The following is a 16,881-nucleotide window of genomic DNA, read 5'->3' as shown; positions in this document are numbered from 1 at the left end:
CTGCATCTGTTAGGGCTAGAGTATGCCAATCACTCAACCAGTGGGAATTAAAAGTCAGGAGTTAGAGACAATCTTCCTTCTAGCATTGCTAGAAGTTCCTAGTGGTTGCCGTTGTGGCTGCAGTTATACAGTGGTTCTAGATTCCAGCACCCTGGACAGGGGGAGCACCTTTTTAGTGGTTCAAGCCCTGGTCCAGGTGGTGCCACTTTATTGGATCTAGAACAGAAGTCACCAGCAACCTCCAACATTGTAGAAGCTGGTGTAGACAGCTGGGCATTAAGAGCTTCAAATCTCTTCTTCCTTTGTTCTTTTGGCTCTTCCAACATCTTGGTAACCAATCCCATGTATTAAATTCCCTCATTTGCAAGGCCTAGGTTATCTGTTTTCCATACCAGACTCTAATTGATATATAATATGTTATTTACTATTTCTCTCTAAGTTACTGCGTAAAAAAAAAAAAAAAAAAAAAAAAAAAAAACTCGACCTTATCCTAGGCAAAAATATCCATAAGATCATAAGTTGGTATATATTTTTCTAGTATATATGAGACCAAATGCTTAATTATTAATATTAAAATGTTCATCCATGCGCCATCTAGAACCATCTCCTGTGCTGACATATACCCACTCTGGGAAGGTGTGGGCCTCCTGCTCTCCACCTGGCTGTGGCCCCTCTGCAGCTCCCATCTCGGCACCCCTACTCAGACTCTTTCATTCCACTCTCTGTCCTCTGCCCTGAACCACGTGCCTCTTTTCTGCAGTAATCTGTTTCTTCATGCTTGTGCATGCTTTGTTCTCTCTTCTTGAAAGAGAGAACAGAACAATTGTTTCTCGCTCTTAATTCAAACATTCCCTACATTTTGAGGTTTCATTCAAACATCATTCTATCCAAAAGACAGCTTCACCACTCCTCGTGTTGCCTACTAGACAGTAAGTTTTTTCATAGATTCAAAATGTAAGCCCAGCGTAGATTTCACACAATGGGTCAGAGGATGCTTGTTGAGTGATAAAACAAGCAGCAGTAGGTAAATCATCTAATGCCTTGTAGATTTGGTGGGATCTGAGGTTGAGGAAGGCAACCCAAGAGGGGCAAACAGAATGGTACTTGTGATCATAATGGAACACAAAGTGTGTGTTTGCACCATGGCCCAGATGGGGCATTCCAGTAAACTCAGTATTGGAAGAACTGTAGAGCCTTGCTTTAAAGAATGAAAATTCAGTGCATATACTTTGCACTCTACCTCTATTAAACACAAGAGTCCAGCAGCCACCTCAGCATCTTTCATTTCTTGAAATCTGTCTTCATGCACACAGACTGTCAGGTTATTATAAACACATTTCTGAACCAACAATAACCCATTAGAGTTCAATGACACCTAGACTATTGTCCTGTCAACATTTTCTAGGTATGTATTCCATGGAAAGTAGAGTGCAAAGTTCCAGTTCAGAAGAATTTTTAGGACAGTAGCCAAGCTATACTTTTCAAAATTATAATTGGGAAATAATAAAAGTCAATAACTTTGGAGTTTAACAGACTGGAATCATCTTCCTATTTAGATAAGTGAAGTCAGTTACTAACCTTTTCATATTTTTAGTTTTCTCATCTGAAAAATGGGGATATAATGCTTACCTTATAGTATTATTTTGAGAATTCAGTGAGCTTGTGCAGAGAAAGCACTTACTTACTTTTTGTTCAATTAATGGAAGCTATTAGTTTATCACTATTACTATATTAGTAATAGTTACTAATAGCAATAGTTACTATATTAGTAATAATAGTTACTAATAGTAATAGTAATATTACTATATTACTAATATAGTAATAGTGATCCCAAAAGAAATTGCTTTTGGGACGTTGGTCTAGGGGTGGAAAAAAGGCAGAGAGAGACCTCAGGGGGGCTTCATGGAGAGGGATCAAGATGCTGAGCCTTGAAGGAGGTCAGTAGAGTCACCACCATGGCCCTGAAGCATGGATGAGCCATGGCTTGAAAGCAGAGAGGATGCAGGGCTGCAGGGTAGGGGTGGCAAGGCCGTGCAGGACTGCTTAGGCGAGCTCTCTCTTTGAAGTGTCAGACTGACACTGAAGCCAACTGGACTAGCTTTCAGCCCCCATGGGGCAAGGGACACAGAGACACAGAACAAATAAATAACAGCCAAAATAGGGCCCTTATGAGTCAGCCTTGCAGATAAGTTTTGAGTTCTTTCTTGATCACTTCAATCTGCACATTATCTCCACTGCTTGCCATGCCATCCACGGGCTTCTCCACACTCTCACCTCATACAAGGACATTCCTAGAAAGTTATTGTGTGAGGGGAAGGTTTGTTCATTGCATACACTTTTCTGTGTAGTCTGTGTAGTATGGTTGCTTTTACAGCGTTAAAGCACCACCCACAATTTCTGTTGAGTATATTTTTATTTTTGTCCCCTGCCCCTACGGATTCTTTAAGCAAGTGTGTCTCTAAAAATGCTGAGGATATTGAATGGTTCATTAAGGCAGGTCCCATTCTAGGGCCTCGACGGTTGTTACAGGGGAACTCTTTAAGGAACTTACCATGGTTGAAGAGACAAAATAGGAATATGTAAAATAAAGCTTAAAAATATCTTTGAAAAAAAATTTTTTTTTTTGCTGAGGTACGTACATACTGAGATCCTACCAAAAGGATTTAAAACAGCATGTGGTAAAAGCACAAGACTTCCAGGACTGACACGTGGCTGACTGAGTTGATGGAAACTCTTCCCACAGCACAGCTAGCGTGTGCAGGTTGTAGCATAGCAGCTTTTCACATATTCAACTGAGATCACAAGAAACAAAAATCCCCAGATTCCAGGAACCGAAAGTCAGAGCAGTGAGCAATGAGCTGAGGCTGGGACACCTAAGGTGGTTGCCAGACCTGGAAATAGACCCAGATGGCCAGGAGCTTTGGTTTTCCTGGCCCTTGGGAGCAGGAGATGAGGCTCTCAGGCCTGCAAAAGACACAGCTACACCACCAGCAAAGCGGGGACTGGAGACACTACCCACTGGCCCAGGGAGATGGGAAGGAAGCCTGTCCCCAAGCCAGGAGATAAACATAAAAATTGGTCCTGGGCTGGTTATACCCTCGGGACACCTGGCAGATGCAAATGCAAAGTGATCTGATGCCCTGTGACAGGAGTGGTGCATTTCTGAAGGACTTGACCATCTATATAGTTCTTTCACAAGGCAAAGAATGCAATGACCTTTGACAGATGAGGAAGTGAAGCCTCAGCAAAGTGCTAGTATTACATATTGGGTAAAAAGAAGAGCTGTCCTTCTCGGCTGCAGCCCTGCCTCTAGGAAAGGTAATAGCTCCTCGGGGCACCTCCTGTGTCCCAAACATCCGGGAAATGGGCAAGCTGGCACTGCAGGCACTCGGGTCAGACACAGTGCAGAACTGAACAGCCGCCACAGCCTGCCACCAAGAGCCACCCTCTCCCCTCCCACACTGCCCATCTGAGTAGGAAGCCCGAGGGGAGGGATGTCAAGTAGGGAATGAGGGGCCAGAGTCTTCAGGCTGACCGAATCCAAAGCTATGCCCATGTAATGGGAGTCTTTTTTTTTTTTTAATCTTGAAAGCCACTTGAACTTTGTTATTGCAATTAAGCTTATCTCTTCTTGTGTTTGCCCAGCCAGTGGGTGGAAGATGTCATTACCCTCTCCTAATTTTACAGAAAAAACATTCACAAGTGTTAATTTTTGAAATGGCTACCTATCTCTATGGCCTCAAAATTCACCAAAAATTAAATAAATAAAACTGGACTAAAGGAAGCCACTGGGGGTTGCCTAAGAATGGCCACACCTAGGATAAGGAGAGAGAGGGAGCCGGGCCCTGTGTCTGCCAGCTTGGACTACCTGCCTACACCCCCGTCGAGCTGCCCATCTGCCAGGGGGAGCTGCCAGGTCTTCACTGGCTGTGCCAAGCCCCAGACCAGCCTGCGTCAGTCGCATCCACGCTGCTGTTCTGAGGCTGCAGGTGCTGCCTAGACAAGGCAGGCAGGAAGTGCTACGCCAGTAGATTCTCCCAGGCTAAGCACTTGATGGGTGGATGGGGTGGGGGTGGTAATGACTCTGTCCTGTCATTTTCCTTGGTGATTATTTCATTGTTTTCAGGCTGCAGAGTTCTTAAGCTTCCCGTGTAAGCAAGATTTTTGCTGATTAGCTCCCTGGCAGATGTTGGAAGAATTCTTGAGGTAGGTAGTAGGTGAGGTGGCATGGGTGGGGCCTCAGATATAGATTGGAATTTAGCCCCGGCTATAACCATAGCGTGCTCATTAGACAGACATAGGCTAGCTATCAGCCCAGGCTTCAGGTGGCACATGTAACCCACTGGGATCTAGATCAAATGAGCTTGAATTCCTCCAAAGCCTTCCCTATGATTTCTGGGGACCTGGGGACCCCTAGGGGGAATGGACCCCTATGGATACTCTGCTTCCTGGCACTGCTTCTAGGTGCAGTATCTCAGCTCTGTCACACCCATCCAGAAATGAAAGCCAGCCCTTCATCATCTTCTACGGGCACATGTGTTGCTTGCAGTATGGTATTTTACTGAAGCTTTTGAGTCAGCTAGGGAGAGAATTAAAGAAAGATGGATGGGGACTCACTCTGCAGCAAGTGAGCAGCTTCAAAGGCAACACCAGCCTTCCTGGAGTCCTTCTTGCCTCAAGGCCACTGGGGGTATCTCTTGTGCCCCATCACCCCATGCCATCTGGCCGGTCTCTCTCCTCCCTGCCTGCTGCGCCCTCTCCCTTTGCCCGCAGTCTGGAGGAGGGAAAGGACACCCACAGGCCTCTCCTTGTCTCCTGCACAAGGGACAGTCCTTGCCTTCACCAGCTCAGCTCTCACTGCCACACGGTGTGGGATCTCAAGCATCCCGTCTCCCAAGAAGCTAATCCAGTCATTTACACACACACACACACACACACATCTGAGAGGTATTCTCATGCGAGTTCTTAAAATAATGAATTTTTCACTTCCTTCCATATACAAAAAATGAAAAATCAATATCCCACCTGGAGATCACGGTCTAACATGGGCTCCCTCGGTACAAAAAGGCACGCTGAAAGCCCCATAATCCAGGCTCAGAGCAAGGTGAGAGAGGGGACTGCGGGTGTCCCCACCATGCTCTCAGACACTTTGCCCCTTCCCATCCTGGTGCCCGGCAGTGTGGTGACAGAAACGGCCGTGCGTTCTCACATGTAAGCCTGCTCAGCTTCCTACAGGGACAGCCCAGCGCGTGGCCTGAGCAGCACTCTGTGTCCCGGCCACTGTCAGAGGAGGCCCCTCTGCGCTGGAGGGAAAGGGTGCTCGTGCCAGGATCTGCACCGCTGTGTGCCCAACGAGTGCCCTCTGCCCACGCCGCTCTGAGCGTGGCGATCTCCCCAAGGCAGGGTGCATGCTAAAGCCACTGGTCACAGATGGCAGAGAAGGGCCCTGGCACTGGGCCTGTGGGGTCAGGTGAGGACATCTAAAGTGCTTTTCTGGATCAACATGTCCAAATGCTGGGGAGTGTGGAGGGTGTGTGGGGTCCAGAGACTGCAGAGCACACCACTCCTGTGGGCTGGCACGCCTCTGTTGGTCCCACACTCTTCATGCGTGTCTTCCCGTGGTGTCGACGCCCACTGGCATGAGCTCTCATCCACTCACATGTCCCCAGCCTCCTGCCCAGCCAGAACCTGAGGCCTCAAAGTGTTTAGAAGGAGTGTGGCTTGGGCACAGACACAGAGACACGGACCCCCGCCCCCACCCCACGACCTGTTCACTTGGCCTGTGACTGGAACCACAACCTGGGGAGAGAGGAGGGACGAAGGCGGAGAGGTAGACCAGAGCTGGGTTTTGAGGGATGGCAGCCCTGCTAAATGTTTAGGCAATGGAATCATTTTCCAAGCCAAAAGTCAGAGCTCCTGATAGAAAGGTAGGAGTGTTATTGGGTGTGGTTGTCACGATGGTACCTGTGACACTAGGGCTCTCCTGGCTACCCAGGACCTGCGGTCTCTGGAACTATGGGAACTGCCAAAAGCTCATGCCCGGAGGAGGCCGGAGGACAAAGGCTGGAGCCTGCAAACAAGGAGGCTGATGCCAAAGTGCGGGCAGAGAAGGGAGAGAAGCTGGCGGGTTACGGGCCGGGCCGGTGCTTGCTGAGAGCTTCCTCGGAGGCCTGAAGTGGGGGGTGTGCCTCCATTGGGCTCCACATCTCTCGGCGCCTCAGGGCACATCCCAGCCTCTGGAAGTGCTGCCCTGCCATCTCCCCAAGGCCGCTGCCAGCAGGGGCTCCCTGCGTATAACCTCAGATCCCCCGTCCTGCCCTGCTAGCAGGGGATGGGGTCAGTCAGCAGGGACCAGCTTCCCTCTGCCCCTCCCTCGCCTCTGCCTAGCAGATCTCAGTTTCCACACGCTGCCCTCTAGATGTGCTGCCCTAACACTTTAAATCCGGACTGCGGCGGCCTATAATCATCAGGGAGGGATTCCCAGAATACAAAATCGCTCTGGGGGCTGATGACAACTCTAAAAATGAAGTTTGTGTGATGATAAGGGTGGGAAGAAATCATAAGATTATGTAAAGAAGATGAGGGTTTGAGTTCAAAGTAAGTCTTTGATATTTTTCTGTGTGTTTTTATAGACACACATATGTGTGGGCACACATGTGGGCACGCATGTTTACAAATACATATACACACGCATATACATATGTGTGTACATTTTAGGCACACAACACATATACACATATATACACACAAATACACAACATATAAACATGTGCACACATATGTATAACACACATATATGCACACACGTGTGTGTGTACACACATACACACTTTTTTCGGGGAGGGGTGGTGACTCACTTTAAAGGCTGCAGGGCCAAGGGCTTTGTACTCGGCTGGCATTCATTACTGTTTGCTGACTGAGGGCAAACTTCTGCCGTGCCCATCCTGACCTTTATTGTTGACCATTGCTCTCAGGAGTTAATGTTTGAACCTGGCCATAAAGGAATTGACAGCTGCTGACCTCTGGTCAATATTCGAAGGGAAATGAGCCCCCTATAAAACAGCCCACAGTGGCAAGTCTAACCTGCAGTGCTGTGGATCAGCTGTAGAGAGGGAGCCTTACCGCCACCATGAACTTCTCCGGCAAGTACCAACTGCAGAGCCAGGAAAACTTTGAACCCTTCATGAAGGCAATGGGTGAGTGCAAGGCTGGACACCAAGGCTCTGGGTCCGGCCAGTCCGGCCAGTCCGGCAGTGGCTATTCAGGCTTTGGATGTTGAGAGGGGAGCAGAGGTTCAGGCCACCCACAGACTAAGGGGCGTTTTGTCGACTTTTGTGGTGACCTGCGGCTCATGCTATTACTCACTGGACAAAGCCACTCCGCAGGCAAGTGGAAAGAGCACTGGACTCGGGTGTGATCTGGATTGATGCCCACGTCTGCTGGTACTTCAGTACGTGGTCCTGTCCGTTCAGTCACGCACTCATGCACGCATTCATTCCTCTAGCAAACACTGATCCAAGGCCAACCAGCACTGAGCACTGTGCTAAGGGGATACCAGAGGGACAGATAATGATGGGCTACATTTTCAAGGTTGCAGTTTAAAGAGAGAAGAAGAGAAGAAATAAGGGTGATATATCCACTAAGGTGTGTAGTGCTGACTGTGTCAGGCACTGGGCTAAGCACTGGATATGCAATGCCCCATTTCATCCTTAACAAAAAACTCGAGTCCTGGGTGGTATTATTTTCCCACTTTACAGTGAGGCAACCGAGGCCTAGAGAGGTTAAGTAATCATGACCAAGGTCATGCAGGCAGGAAGTGTTTGCCTTGGGACTGGAAGCAGGTGCTGGTTCCCAGAAAACTCGTTTTAACCCCATGCCTGCCAGGGTCACGTACAGGAGGGTGGTGGAGGGAAGGCCCTTGGGAGGGGAAGGGGGTCTTGGGCTGAGCCTGGAAAGATAAGCAGGTGTCTGCCAGGGAACTGGGGGAGGGGAGCGTGTTCCAGGTGGAGGGAGCAGAGGGTGCAGCGTGACGAGAGGGTGCCGAGAGGGAGAAGGGTGCAGGAGACAGCAGGGCCAGGGAGGGGAGGACCTTGGGAGCTGATACCTTCTTCTGCAGCCACGCCACACCACCGCTGTGTCTCGCATCCCTCACCTGTGCAGCAGGACCCTCCACTCCCACTGTCGACCCGCATGATTTTTGTGAACTCCATTTATATAACAGTGCACACAGGCTCTGGCATTTGTAAAGCCCTATCAGGGCAAGGTACTGGCGGTCCATCTTCCTCCAAAGCCTTGACTGCAGAGGAGAACACAGGTTTGCCTGGCACAGTCCTGCTCTGTGCACGCTGTCCTACCATAATTATGAATCGTTCCCCCGTCACTCTCAGAAGTGACCCGGTTTGGAAGGCAAACTCTCTGGTCACCCTGGGTGTGGGGTTTAATATGCTCCAAGAGCGAAGTCGTTAAAAGAAGAAAGAATGAAGAAGGGAGTGAGTGAGACCCACGGTGCTCACAAGAGGAAAGGTTCTTCAGGCCAGAAGGGTGTCCTTTTTATAAATGCACTGTCAAGATAGCAGCAGGCCAGGCCGCTGACCCTTCCTTTCAGAGGCCAAAGCCCACGCCGCTCTCGGACCTACAGTGAGTTTCTGTGGCCTCTGGGGAGACAGAGCGCCCTCCCTTGTCCCCCCTCCAATGCCACCATGCTTCTCTCATCTACCGTGGTTGTGCAGCTCCCATCTCTGCCCATCCCTAAACCTCAGACGATTTCTCCCAGGTCTGCCTGACGACCTCATCCAGAAGGGGAAGGACATCAAGGGGGTGTCGGAAATCGTGCAAAACGGGAAGCACTTCAAGCTCACCATCACCACCGGTTCCAAAGTGATGCACAACGAGTTCACCCTGGGGGAGGAGTGTGAGCTGGAGACCATGACAGGGGAGAAGGTCAAGGTAGGAGGGTCCCCCCTTGGCCACCCTCTCTTCTAGAACTTTCCCTGGAACCTGGGTTCCTCCCTCAAGACCCACATCTCAATTCCCACCACAGATATCCCATCTCTGAACCAGCCTCTGGGGTGGGAGAAGCAGAGAGACAAGGGCAGCTCTTAGGGAGGAAGGTCTTAGAGAAGCTGCCCTCATCTTCCCGAGGACTGTCTTGGTGGTGCTCAGGCTCCCAAATCCACGGTGTCCCATATGGAGGATGTGGGGGAACAGGCACAGAGCAGGACTCTGGGTCTCAGGTTCTCCCAGGCCTAGCACTCCTGGCTCTCAAAGTCCTCTAAGCAGGGCCCAGCAGCAGGGTAAATGGGGTTCAGCGAAAAACCCTAACTGGCCTTTGCTGGTGGTGATGGGGAGGCCAGAGCTGGTGGTGACGGGGAGAGACTTCTTGGAGGAGGTGCTGGTGACACCAGAATACCAAGGCCCCCAGTAGGCACTCAGATCAAGCCTTCAGGGGTGGTCACTAAGCCCTGGCCTCGACTATCCCATCTATATAATGGGAATAGTCAATCTTCCCAGACTGAAGGCAGTGGGCAGGGCAGCATCGCATCCGCTGGGCTGCAGCTCAAGGCGTGTGACGAGAGCTGGGGAATGAGCTGTGCGGGTGGACGGCAGGCAGTGGCAGAGGATCCCAGACTGGGGTGCCTGTCTCTCCCTCCCTCGCAGACGCCGCACACGCCAGCAGCCCTCTTCTCTACTGCAGTCCCCACCCCCAGCTCTGTGCCCTGGACTCAGCTTGTCTGTCTTTTTATCTCTTCTGGTCGCTCTTTATTTCTGCCTCTCCAAATATAACAGTGCAGGTCAGGATAAATTTTAGGAGGGGAATTCTCTTGATGTGCCCACAGTAAGGGACAGGCCATCAGGGGTTTTATCCCAGGCCTTTTCCAATTATCCATTTTGGAGGTAAATTTTTAACCTTGGCCATTGTCTTCTCTCTGCTGTGTTTCTGTCACCTCTTCCTGGTTGTATAAGGATTGGAAAGGACATCGTGATGGGAAAGATTAGTATTCTGGAAAGAATAATACATACCGAAGCAAAATATGTGTTCTCTCAGGTGGCCAATGCTTTAAATTTTGCCACTACCTCCCTCCATATCTTGTACAATTGAGATTTTACTTGATTTTATTTTATCATTTGTATTTGGGACCATTTAGGTGTTCTGTGCTTATTTCTAGACCTGCCATAAATTAAATTCATTAATGCCATGATTAAAATTCTGACAAAAGAAGTCCTGATGTTCTTTAGTTCTTAAATGCACCTCACTTCTGTGTAGAGCCAGAGAGCTGGGGGCTGAGGGTGTAGGAACAGGAGCGTTGGGGCGGTTGCCAGCTGAGACCTGCACAGGTGCAATCACTGTTGTTAGCAAGGGCCTTGCTCCCTCCCCACGCCCTTCCTCACAGGCCACCTCTCTGTCGCCTGCAGGCAGTGGTTCAGCTGGAAGGTAATAAGTTGGTGACAACTTTCAAGAACATCAAGTCCGTGACCGAGCTCAATGGCGACACAATCACCAATGTAAGTTGGCGCCCTGAGCTTATGGCTCCCAGGGCTTGAGGGAGGAGAGGAGAAGCGTGAGGAGCAGCTCACACACCCCGTGTCGCCACCACTGTACGCTCACTCCCAAACACCTGCCTTCCCTATTGTCCATATGGCCTATTGGACAATATCGTCCATACCTGCTACCACTTACTGCGGATCCATAGTGTATCGGGCAGTTTATACACATTATTGGTGATCTTCCCAACAACCCTGAGTTTTCTGTTGTGTCTTGTTTTGTTTTTTGTTTTGTTTTGTTTTTTTTGAGACAGAGTCTCACTGTGTTGCCTGGGCTAGAGTGCCGTGGCATCAGCCTAACTCACAGCAACCTCAAACTCCTGGGCTCAAGCAATCCTTCTGCCTCAGCCTACTGAGTAGCTGGGACTACAGGCATGCGCCACCATGCCCGGCTAATATTTTCTATATATTTTTAGTTGTCTGATTAATTTCTTTCTATTTTTAGTAAAGACGGGGGGTTTCGTTCTAGCTCAGGCTGGTCTCGAATTCTTGGCCTCGAGCGATCCTCCCGCCTCAGCCTCCCAGAGTGCTAGGATTACAGGCATGAGCCACCACGCCCGGCCGAACCCTGAGTTTTCCAAGTGGAGAAACTGGGCCAGGACCCTTCTGTACCAGCTCTGTCTCACGGAGCTGCCAGCCTCAGTGTTCACTACACCAGCTCTCGGGGGAGCCTCTCACATTCTAGACAGTGTAAATTTGCATACTTACTACAGTCTTGTTCTAACAAAACCAGCGTGGCATATTAGGGTAATTTTCCAGCAGAGAGAAATACGGTGTCGTGAGGAAGAGGCAACCTTTTCTAATGCACCAAAAGCATTGGACACATCAGCTAGTGGTGGCCCCTCCTGGTGTTTCCCTACCTCTCCGGGTTCCCCACCCTGGCTGTCCCTCCCCACACTTTAGTTGGAGTCAGCCACTCCTCCTCCCCCCTCCCTTCCCTCCTCATCACCCACTCCCCAGCCTCTCCCCTTTCTTGACCAACATCCAAATGGGATGCAGTAGGAGAGGCGCCTGGTAGGACATGCAGAGACACCAGCACAGGTCACCCTTTTCAGTCTCCACTGGGATGTAGCCACAAGCCTCGCCCACAGGCCAGAGGGCAGAAATCCACTCAATCCGCAGGCGTTCACCGAGCCCTCCTGTGGGCCTCGGTGATTCACAGAGCAGCCCTTCCCTTGGTGCAGCACCCGCATGCAAGGAAGGCTTTATTTGGCCAAAAGTTCAGTTCTTAGAAAATAGCTTTGCTATTTCATGAGGTCATGGTAATTCATAGCCATAACCCTTCCCTTCTGCCTCAGCACTCACTGATGAACCACAAGGGGCCTCCATCTGCCCTGCAAGCCCAGGCACCTCATAAACGCCCTTGCCCTTTTGGCGTTATAAGCAGAATCACATTGTTCGTGAGACTGTGGCAGCTTGTAGCCCTGGCACAGTCCAGGTGTGCAGTCATCCTCGGGCCTGGCTGCCGGCCAGCTCCTGTCCTCAGCTCAGGAGTGAACAGCGCAGTGTTTCTCCTTCAGTAACATGTCCCTGACATGGGTGGGAAAATCCTTCAACTAGAGAGTGTGAGCATCAACCACAAAATGTACGATGCTCACCCCCACCCCAGCCAGGGGTGCAGGAGGGGGCAGGAGACGAGCTGTCCTGGACTGAGTCCTGGCCAACGTCCTTTGACACACTCCATTTTTGCCTAATCCTCTAGTCTCCTGTGAGACTAGAGGCAGGACGAGGGATTCAACAGACAGGTTGGCCTGCCCAAGGCCATCCAGCTAGTAAGTGGTAGAACCAGGGCTGGACCCCATTAAGCAGCAGCCATTCTGTGCTGCTGAAGCTAAGGGGCTCCTTTTCACCCTGGCCAAATGCATTGTCCTTAAAGCAGTCTTATCCAGAGAACCAGTAGGGGTGGAGGAAACATCCCTCAACAAGCCTAAAGCTGATGCATCCAATGTTTTTGTAGGTTCGACAGCTTTAAGGTACAATTATGCAGTGCCCACTGTGTTCCAGGCTAGGTGCCTAGGTGATTCCATGTACATGTATCTTTGGTGTCCAACATGCATTTGTTGAATAGTAGGCATTCAATGAAACTTTGAGAAGTTGGATCGGATTGGGCTGGTTTGCATGCTCTTGCTTTAACAGCTGTTGATGTAGGAAGGGTTTCAGACAAAGGGAGGACAACCCTCCACGTGAGGAAGTGAAGTGACAACAATTAGGCATAGGATCTAAGAAAGAATTGCCAACCCTTCCCCAGTCCTATAGAAAACAAAAGAATCTTTGAGTTGTCTTATATGCTAGCATATTTGGGGCTGTTTTGTAAGCTTTTTGTTTTGTTTTGTTTTTACAATTCAACGTGAACATTTCATGATTTCTTTTCTGGCTTTCAGACCATGACATTGGGTGACATTGTCTTCAAGAGAATCAGCAAGAGAATTTAGACAAGCCAGCATTTCATATTGCTTTTCTGTGTAAAATTAATGTAATAAAGTGGACTTTGTTTTAAAAAATACCTTTTCTTTTCAATGGCTTTTCATTGACGGTGCTATTGGGGTGCTATTGGTGGTGTCAGTGAGCACAGATCACCTATGTTTTCGTGAACCCTGATAACCCGAATGTTCCACGTTACAGGTCAGGTCCGAAGGGTAATTCTCGCTCTGAATACAGAACCCATGCTGCCCACTCAGGCGTCCTGCCAGGAACACCAGGTGTGGCTGGATCTGCACGGTGGCCCTGGGATTTCCCTTTCCAGTCACACGGGCAAGGTGCTGGAACAAGAGGGCGAGCAGTGGGCTGGCCCTGAGGGTGCTCCCTGTGGGCACAGGGAGCAGGAAGGCTGGACAACAAAGGAGAGCTACACCCACCAGCACAGCCACAGCGCCCACCCGCCAGCAGGCAGGTGCAAAAAGGTCAGGCACTGACCCACTAAATGCACAGCTTCTCCCCCTACGGGAGGGGCTTAGTGAGAGGCACCAGCAGTGGACAGAGGAAGCTGCACACCATGGGCAGGGGCAGAGTGCGGAAGGGGAGGGCGTCCCCTGAACACAAACACTACTTTGGGCCAGACGGGTAGGTACTTGTTAGAGGTTGAATTGCATCCCCCCAATAATTCATATGTCAAAATCCTAGCCCTCAGTACCTCAGAACGTGGCCTCATTTGGAAATTAGGTCACTAATTTAATTTAATTAACTAATGTAATTAGTTAAGTTAAAACAAGGTCATACTGAAGTAGGGTGAAGTAGGGTGGGCTCCTAATCTGACATGGTTGGGGTCCTTATAAAAAGGGGAAATTTGGACACAGAAACACACACAAGTGGATATATATGTGAAAATGGGGTTTTGCTGCCACAAACCAAGGACCTATTTGAAGCTAGGAGAGAGGCAAGGAGTTAGGCATTTTTCTCTAACTTCTTCAGGGAGAGCGTGGCCCTACTGTCACCTTGTCTCAGACTTCCAGCCTCTGGAATGTGAGATAATAAACATCTGTTGTTTAAGCCACTCAGTTCATGGTACAATGGCAAGCTAATACTGTACTCACACCCCTCATCCAAAGAGCTGCCAAGCTGTGCCATTTCTGGCTTTATACTATCTTTCAGCACCCAGAACTGTGCATAGCCCATAGTAAACCTTGATAAACGACTGAATCTTTCACCTTTCTCTCCTCCTCTCTTCCCAATTCTAGAGCTGAAACCCTGTTACTTGTTCCTTGGATTGTTTCATTGGCTACCCATGGCACCTCCTGGACCCCCTCTCTCTCACCTGCAAAGCTCTGCCCCCTGACAGAGTCATCTTCCTTAAATACAAGACGAATCATAATGCTTCCTCATTGGCTACTACATAACAAGTCAGACTCCTAAAGCTGGCATCCCAGTCTCCATATCAGGGGTCAGAAAACTTCTGTAAAGATCCAGAGAGTAAATGTTCTCAGCTTTGTAGATCATTTGGTCTGTGTCACAGTATTTAAGTCTGCCACTGTATTGCAAAAGCAGTCAGCACAAATGGGTGTGGCTGTGTTCTAATAAAATTGTATTTATTGACACTGAAATTTGAATTTCATATAATTTTATATCATAAAATATTACTCTTTTTTATTTTTTTCCCAACTATTTAAACATGTGAAAAGCATTCTTAGCTCAAACATTGTAAGGAAACAGATGGCATCCAAATTTGGCCCATGGACTGCATGTTATTGACCCTGTAATCATAGCCTGCCCAGTCTTTTTAGCCTATAATATACATTCTACTCTACCTAAACCTCTGTTCCCCCTGTAATTTAAGTGCTACCTCCTTCAAGAAGGCATCCCAAATTGCTCAGCTGAAATCACTCTCTCCCTTTCTCTAGCATTTTGTCTGCACCAGCGTTTTAGAATGAAGTTCCTCCTGCCTTGCACTATCACTTTGCTCTCCTTCTCCACCTGCAGTGGAGTCTTGGGTGTAAAAAAGAGATCCATTATCTGGGGAACTAAATCAGACTGAAGAAAAGAGTTTGTCTGCCTTTAAAGAGTTACTTTACTTCAGTATGAACTCAGACTCAGGGGTTACAAGGAAAAGAAACCAATAGAACACCACAATATGCCATTCACAAAAATAAATTCCAGATGAACTAAAGAGCTAAATAAATATGAAATATTATAAATAGATATGACAGTAGATAAATAACTTCACATGGAGAAGACTTTCTTATGCTAGGGGCAAAAACCATGAAGGAAAAGATTAATAAATTTGACTATCTCAAAAATGTCATGTTTTATACGAAAAAAGACACTATAAACAAAGCCTCTAAAAAATGTTTTGGCTCACACAACGAAGGTTAATAGACAGAGTATAAAAATCCCCCAAAGCTGGCACAGTGGTGCGTGCCTGCAGTCTCAGCTACCAGGGAGGCTGAGGCAGGAGAATCCCTTGAGCCCAGGAGTGCAGCCTGGGCAACATAGCAAGATCCCTGTCTCTAAAAATAATAATAAAAAAAATTTTTTTAAATCTCCCCAAATCAATAAGAAGACCAATGAGTCAATGGAAAAGTGAGTTGAAGATATTCATAGGCAATTCATAATACAAAATATGTTTAGTCTCATAGTAGCCAGGGAGGAGGGTTGCAAGATGAGGTATTATATCATTTTAAAAATCAAACTAGTAGAAAGTAAAAGGATTGATGATACCCAGGATAAATAGCTATGCCTTTGGTGGTGGAGATATAAACTGGTGAGGCTGATATGGAACACCCTTTGACAGTGTCCATTAACATTTTCAATGTGAAGTCTTAACACCTAGCAATGCCACTGTTGTATCTCTCCCTACAGAAGTGTTTACACATGCACAAAAAACATATAAAAGGCCGGGCGTGGTGGCTCACGCCTGTAATCCTAGCTCTCTGGGAGGCCGAGGCGGGCGGATTGCTCGAGGTCAGGAGTTCGAAACCAGCCTGAACAAAAGCGAGACCCCGTCTCTACTATAAAAATAGAAAGAAATTAATTGGCCAACTAATATATATATATATAAAAAATTAGCTGGGCATGGTGGCGCATGCCTGTAGTCCCAGCTACTCGGGAGGCTGAGGCAGAAGGATTGCTTGAGCCAGGAGATTGAGGTTGCTGTGAGCTAGGCTGACGCCATGGCACTCACTCTAGCCTAGGCAACAAAGCGAGACTCTGTCTCAAAAAAAAAAAAAAAAAAAAAAAAAAAACATATAAAGCATGCAATAGCCCAAAACTGGACACAAATTCTCATAAGTAAAAAAGAGTTAGATAAACCGTAGTATAGCCATACTATGAAATAATCCACAATAGATTCCATGAATGAGGTAGATCTCTATGTGCTGATATAAAAATATAATATCTCTAAGGCAAAGCTGTTTTTAAAAAAGCAAGTTGCAGAATAATATCAGCAGTATAATATCATTGATGTAAATTTTGTTAAAACATAAAACAAAATTATCTGTTTGTATATATATATATATATATATATATATATATATGTGAACATATAGAAAAAAGTCTAGATGTTTGAGACACCTGATACTAAAATAATAGCCATTACCTCTGGGAACAGAATTGGGTGGGAAATCAAGAGAGGTTTTTGCATCATTTATGTTGTTTGAATCTTTTGCAAAGAACTTATTTTGTGGAACTATTTCTTTCATGAGCAATGAATTTTTTAAAAAGCAGATGACTTAAAGTAGAAATATTGGGCTTGAAGAAATGGTTGTAGCCAATTAATCAATAATTTGGGACCTCAGTTATCTCTCCTATACAATGGGCAATACAATACATTCCCTCCTGGCTTTCCTGAGAAGCCCATGAAATAATGCAAGTCAAATGCCATTCAAATAAAACAAGTCAGTAGTGCCA

The 16,881-nt window shown here is 47.7% G+C and overlaps 1 protein-coding gene across 1 annotated transcript; it reads left to right on the top strand.

The window, feature by feature from the left end:
- Positions 1–7,047: 7,047 nt before the first annotated feature.
- Positions 7,048–13,045, top strand: FABP1 (fatty acid binding protein 1). The gene is made up of 4 exons (XM_012774345.2): positions 7,048–7,196; positions 8,774–8,946; positions 10,414–10,503; positions 12,924–13,045. Exons 1-4 carry the CDS (start codon positions 7,130–7,132, stop codon positions 12,972–12,974), a joined length of 381 nt encoding a protein of 126 aa, XP_012629799.1. The 5' UTR covers positions 7,048–7,129; the 3' UTR covers positions 12,975–13,045.
- Positions 13,046–16,881: the final 3,836 nt, after the last annotated feature.

The sequence above is a fragment of the Microcebus murinus genome, chromosome 3, assembly GCF_040939455.1.
Source record: "Microcebus murinus isolate Inina chromosome 3, M.murinus_Inina_mat1.0, whole genome shotgun sequence".
Taxonomy (NCBI): domain Eukaryota; kingdom Metazoa; phylum Chordata; class Mammalia; order Primates; family Cheirogaleidae; genus Microcebus; species Microcebus murinus.
The sequence above is the reverse complement of the archived record's forward strand: the minus strand, read 5'-3'. Positions and strand labels throughout refer to the sequence as shown.